This window comes from Notolabrus celidotus, chromosome 13 (genome assembly GCF_009762535.1).
Source record: "Notolabrus celidotus isolate fNotCel1 chromosome 13, fNotCel1.pri, whole genome shotgun sequence".
Lineage (NCBI taxonomy): Eukaryota > Metazoa > Chordata > Actinopteri > Labriformes > Labridae > Notolabrus > Notolabrus celidotus.
In genome coordinates this window covers 22,656,644-22,662,643 of record NC_048284.1, presented here as the reverse complement: position 1 = coordinate 22,662,643, position 6,000 = coordinate 22,656,644, and the positions used below count along the sequence as shown (strand labels likewise).

At 43.0% G+C, this 6,000-nt stretch overlaps 1 protein-coding gene across 1 annotated transcript; it reads left to right on the top strand.

Annotated features, from left to right (window-relative positions):
• The first annotated feature begins 208 nt into the window (after positions 1-208).
• lamp5 (lysosomal associated membrane protein family member 5) lies at positions 209-5,926 on the top strand. Its single transcript, XM_034699792.1, has 6 exons — positions 209-723; positions 1,208-1,386; positions 1,923-2,054; positions 2,513-2,609; positions 3,220-3,408; positions 4,805-5,926. The coding sequence occupies exons 1-6, from the start codon at positions 672-674 to the stop codon at positions 4,978-4,980; spliced, it is 825 nt and encodes a 274-aa protein (XP_034555683.1). The 5' UTR covers positions 209-671; the 3' UTR covers positions 4,981-5,926.
• The last annotated feature ends 74 nt before the right edge of the window (positions 5,927-6,000 follow it).

The window sequence follows — 6,000 nt, the reverse complement described above, 5'->3', positions numbered from 1 at the left end:
CATTATTTAGAAATAAACGCCCGGAAACTGTCTCCATCCAAATTAGTATGTTAAGGGGGTTTTGAGTCTCCGCGTGCGTAACACGAAATCATTTTTGCAGCACTCATTCTCACGGACTCTCAGCTGCAACCTTGCAGGAGAGGAGTTTGAGAGAGGGAGGAGGAGGTACGAAGGGGGTGTTGTCGGCATTTCCCTCCAGACATACATCATTTCAGCCCAACCTACATCTGCTACACAGAGATGGAGACTACAGCAATGCGGGAATAACTGAGACTGCCTTCCGGGTCATTCTTTACAGGAGAAAAACTCAGGTGACTGACTTTTATTCATCCTGTTAATAATGCACAGCAGCAGCTCAGTGCTGCAGCTGTCACGGGGTTAATACCTGTCAGCCTTGTGGAGGGAGGTTGGCTAGAACACCTACAAACTCTTCGGAGCTGCTTCTGCGGCTCCTACACCGGATCTCACGTCCGACCTGGAGACATTTTTGCTGCATTCACGATGATCTAAGCGTGACTTCTGGGCGCTGAGTGGAGGCATCCCTCCTCTCTCTCTCTTTCTGCTCCCGCCCCCCTCTCTGCCTTTCTCTCTCTCCTCTCTTTCCGTGGGTTCAGCACCGGCTGCCCAGTCACTTAGCCCCTTTTGTTGGAGCGCTGGGGAAGCTGAGAGCGATGGGACGATTCGGTTTCAGCACCACGGAGAGCGCCGGACTTCTGCTGTTTGGTAAGCAGTGTTTATGAGTGTGTGCAGTTGTCGTGACTCCTCACTGCAGTGAGTGTGTGCGTGTATGTGTGTGCGCGTGCATGCGCACACACCCTGCACTCATGTTTAGGGACGACGGTAGCATGTTCATAATCATATAGTTCGCCTGTTATGTCTCTCCACGAGTCCAAAGTGTTTAAATCATGATCAGAGATTAAGTTCGTCACTTTCTGACGCTGTCTAGTCTGCAGCCAGGCGCGTGCTGTTGCTCCCCTGATGCTGCAGATTTCAGTGTCCAGTGCTTCAGTCTGCTTTTGACTTTATCCGATGGAAAGAAAGATTCTAAACAGTGATTTGAAGATGTGGGGGACCTTCCGCCAAACATTACGCTTCTGCTGATACTGCATATTTTGGTGTGCGTGTGTGTGCGTCAGTGTGTTTCCCATCTGTTCCCCCGTTGACATTAAGCGCCCCCTCCCTATATTCTGTTCCTCTATGTGATCAGGTGTGCTGGCGCTGTCCGTGGTGCTGGGGGAGCAGGAAGGGGAGAACCTGTCCGGTCTCTCCAATAACCCGGACAAAGCCATCTTCGCGGTGCGGGAGAACGGCACGACGTGCCTGATGGTGGAGTTCGCCGTGAGATTCCTCGTGCCATATGACGTGCTTGCGCTCAATGGAATAGACGTAAGGAATTCCCTCGTGCATTTTAATACATGTCGATGTTTGGGAAAGAGAAACAGAATAAAAAAGAAACGAGACGCTGACGCTGAATTTTGTATGCATCAAATGTTGCTTTGTTGGTGACTTTGAAGGTGCATTGCTGTGCGTAAATGTGGTTTCAGCCCATAATATATGTTCAATGTGCAAAATATTTATTTACACCCGTTGCTCGTACTCCTACTGGTCTTATTTCAGCTGAAATGTATTTTTGAGAGCATTGAAAGTGTATTTTTAAGCAGGTTTTTTTTGGTGTTCAGCCGTGCGTAAAATGGTCACGTTTCATTACAGTCATTATTATTCGACATCAAACTTTTTGAAAATGAACTAAAGCCTATTTATTTTTATTTGGCTTTACTTTCGTTGGGAATATGATCAAATAATCCTGCCTTACTCCTTTTTTCTCATTTTTATATTGCTGCGTAATAATGAAATACCAATTCTTAAAACCCTTGCCATCGCAGGCCTATTCCACTTCTCAAGTGTGTTTTACTCTTTTGCAGTTGATCACCGAGCAGTCGTCGTTCAATCTGCCCCGTGGTGCAGAAATCGAGGGAGAGTGTGCGAGCACGGAATCGGAGATCCACATATCTTGGAAGAACAAAGCCTACACCCTCCGCATCTACTTCTCAAAGGTTGGCAAGAAACGGACTAAACATATAAACTTGATCATCACATGCAATGAAACAAAATGTCCAAATAATCTCCAGGGAATAATACACACACCATCAAATAACCATAAACCACGTGAATATATGTTGACACATTTGGCGTTAATCTGGAATTGTATTTATGTTGAGCAATAAAGTTGCAATATAAACTAAAAAAAGTATTATGTTCTCTGCTTCAAATGTTACTGACTGTCCGTGGAATCATGTCCGCATGACACAGGTTTCATGAATAAACGGAACATATTTTGTAAAAAGAGATTTCTCTACAGATCGTATTAATAAATCTGAGATATTTAGACTTTATGAGAGGACAGCAACCCAAAATATACATCTTTCTTAAGCAAAGGCCAAAGGGCCTCTCTTTACTGTGGAAAAGCCCACTATGACACGCGCATGTGTTTGTGTGCGTGTCTCTCTGGCAGGAGTTCCGGAAGAAAGGCATCGAGGTGTGGAAGATTAGCAAGGTCCAGTTCGTCTACGACACCGCGGAGACAACGCATTTCATCAACGCATACAACCGTGAGTGTCCTACAGATCGTGTGCGCGTGCTCAAGTGCGCGCACGTGTATGTGTGTGAGCGTGTACAGTAGCGACTCAGCACATTTTTATCCCGCTCGCTTTGATCGCATCTTCTTCTCATTCATGTCACATTTCCATTCAGCCTGAATCAGAGAGCTGATTCATACACGGATTTAAGATTTCCGCCCACGTGTTGGACAGAGTTTTAACAGGAATTATTACAGATTGAAGATCACTCTTGTGTGGAACGACAGGCTTTTTATTGCTTGAAGATGCAAGTTTTCCCATTTACAATTTGATTTATATTTTTCATCAATTTAATGTAAAGGTTTTTGAATTTATTTTTCAAGTTAAAATGTTTTTAGTTTGGTTTTCATTCGTTTTATTTTGAAAGGATTGTTTCCTCTCATTTTATATTGTTTTGATATATCAACTTAAAATCTCAAATTCTGCTGTGTTCATACTGTTGAAGCAAAATTGTTGTTAACACACACACACACACACACACACACACACACACACACACACACACACACACACACACACACAGACACACACACTTCAAGGCCCTCATGTCTCCTTATTCTCTCATGACTCATCCTCTCTCCAGCTGGGAAACACACAGCCAGCACCCACCGCCTGTCTGCCCTGGTGACTCCCGCCGGCCTCTCCTACTTGTGCGCAGCACAGCAGACCCTCACCCTTATATCTACCGACCACCAGAAAGGCATCACCATGTCCATGTATGACATCCAGATCCAACCCTTCGACATCGCCTCTGACTTCATGTTCAGTGAACGTAAGGAAACAATCACACACAAAAAGCTTTTTAAAGACACTTATGATTCAGTTTGTGTTTTTTATACTGAGATTATGAAAATCCAGGGGGTAAAGGTGCTACAACTTTACCTCCATCGCTCTGCTCTTGCTCTTTCACACACACACACACACCTTTGGGAGTTTACTGCTGCAGTACACACAGGGCTGCAGAGGGAGACGGCCTAACAAAAGAAAAAGAAGGGGTGGGGGTAAAAGAGAGGCGTAAGTGACGTACAAAGAGTGAGAGAAGGGGTGGGAGTCATTAGGACTTTATGAGTGCGGTTATATCTTCGCCCTGAATGCAGCTTTTACAGACATCCTCAGAGTACCTGCTCGTCCTCTGCAGCCGATCACCTTGGAAGAATCATTTGCAGTGAGCTGCTGTAAACCAGGCTGTGCTCTGCTTCACTGCCTCCTCCTGCTGTGCATTACTGACATCCACAGGGAGAAACACCTCCACCTTTCAAACACGCACACACGCACGCACACACACACACACACACACACACACACACACACACACACACACACACACACACACACACACACACACACACACACACACACACACACACACACATACATACACACATACTTTGGTTGCTTAGATGTCCCCCTCTTTCAATATCCCATGTACCAAAATGTGTGTGAAAGATCACATGCCTGCAACTATAAACAAAACAAATGACTGTGCGTACTTGTTGTCAAAGAGAGAGAGGAAAGCACCTGTGAGAAGTGTTTCTAAGCAAACAGAGACCTTAGAGCAAAGATACACACACACACACACACACACACACACACACACACACACATGCTACTTCCATTCCTCTCCACTCTTTACAAGCTTAATAGTAGGATCACTTTAGGTCAAGTGATGTCAACATACACAACATACACAAAATGATCAAACTGAACTTCAGCTGCAAGAATCAGAAAATCATCTGTGCATGTGCAACACAATATTTTTAACAGCTCATTTTCTTGTTCGGTCATAGAGAGTAAGATTTCAGATTCTCAGGTATGAATATTTGCTGGTTTCTCTCTACACATTTAAAAAAATATTGATATCTTGTATACATGAAGTCAATACATTTATGTACTGAATGCTCTAAACTACTTATAGATCAAACAATCATAAAACACTTGTATCAAACTATTATGCAATTAACTACTAATTGCAGAATTTGTAAAAAGCTAACACAATGGCAAAGACAGATGTGAAAGAAACTGAACACTTGTATATTTTTGTTCCTTGAAGAAATGTTTATATCTTTGATCTATTCTGGAGTGTATCTAAGGCCTTTTAGGACTTCTGCTGTCATTCATGTTGATTTGCCTCAGCATCTGATTGTATTCATTCCTTCCTTTCTGCACAGCCTACAAGTGTATCACAGACCAGCGGGAGCGCCTGGAGGAGACCCTCCCCCTTATCCTGGGCGTCATCCTGGGCCTCGTAATCGTCATCATGCTCACCGTCTACCACTTCCACCTGAAGCTGACGGCCACTCAGCCACAGCTCCCCCGAGACCGCTCCATGTACAAGAACATGTAGCCCCCAGTTCTTCAGCTCCCTCCAAAGCTAACCTGATTCTAAAAGAGACTTCTTTCTCCTCGATGTCCCAAGCCTGAAACACCAGAGGAACGTGCCGTATGATGGACTGAATCCCTGACAGAGAAGTGGGTAGCCTTTACTGTAGGCCACATGGAAACACTGGAAGGGAATGGGACCTAGCATGGAAGTATAGATGGAGGGTAGATCCACAAAAACTTGATTTTCCTGACTGCTGAATATCAAAATAATTTCATGTCATCATTATCTTTATAACAGAAATGGAGCGTTTTATGAAAATAAACATACATTTATTACAAAACAACAGATTTTTGTTCGGATTGGTGATGGTTTATCATTTAAAAGTCACCAACATGAGTCTACTGTTGGTCAGTTTTTCCCAGACAACAGATATCTAGTGTATTTTCATTTGAGCTAATTCGTCCATCACCTCTTCAAAAGAGAAGCCAGAAACTGTCAGAGCTTGTGCTGTCATCTGTTAGTCGTCTCCTCCTCTTTCTCTCTGAATCTGCTGCTGAATAACTCAAACATCTATTGTTGATTCTGTATTTGCGGATCTTGAAATCTTTTTTTGTTCAAGAAACTCTTTATTTCATTTTGAATGCAGCCATAGTGTTTCACAGTGGACCAGTCTTGTAGTGTGTGCAGTGGCATTTAGATTTGCTATGTTTTTGCTTTAATGTCAACAAAAATCTTTCCTCCATGCCATTCAATGGAACATATCCAAAAGAGAAACTAAAAGAATTTATCAGAATGTCATATGAGAGTGTTTATGAACATGCAGAGAGGTTATTAAATTAAAAAGATATATATATATATATATGTGTGTTTATTATTTTCACAATCAAAGTCTATGCATAAACCTCTGCTGATGCAATTTTGTGCAGTATTCTTCTGTTCATTGAAATAAATTGCTGGAATCATCTCTAAACACCTGTCAGGTTATTTCTCTTATCCATCACAACACAACAGCTCACGCCATTCTGTCAAACCTATTAAAAT

Excerpts from the sequence above, each read along its gene's own strand:
- lamp5 (XM_034699792.1), top strand. The coding sequence starts at position 672 with ATGGGACGATTCGGTTTCAGCACCACGGAGAGCGCCGGACTTCTGCTG. Across the intron at positions 2,610-3,219 it reads TTTCATCAACGCATACAACC|CTGGGAAACACACAGCCAGC; the intron begins GTGAGTGTCCTA and ends TCCTCTCTCCAG. Across the intron at positions 3,409-4,804 it reads TGACTTCATGTTCAGTGAAC|CCTACAAGTGTATCACAGAC; the intron begins GTAAGGAAACAA and ends CTTTCTGCACAG.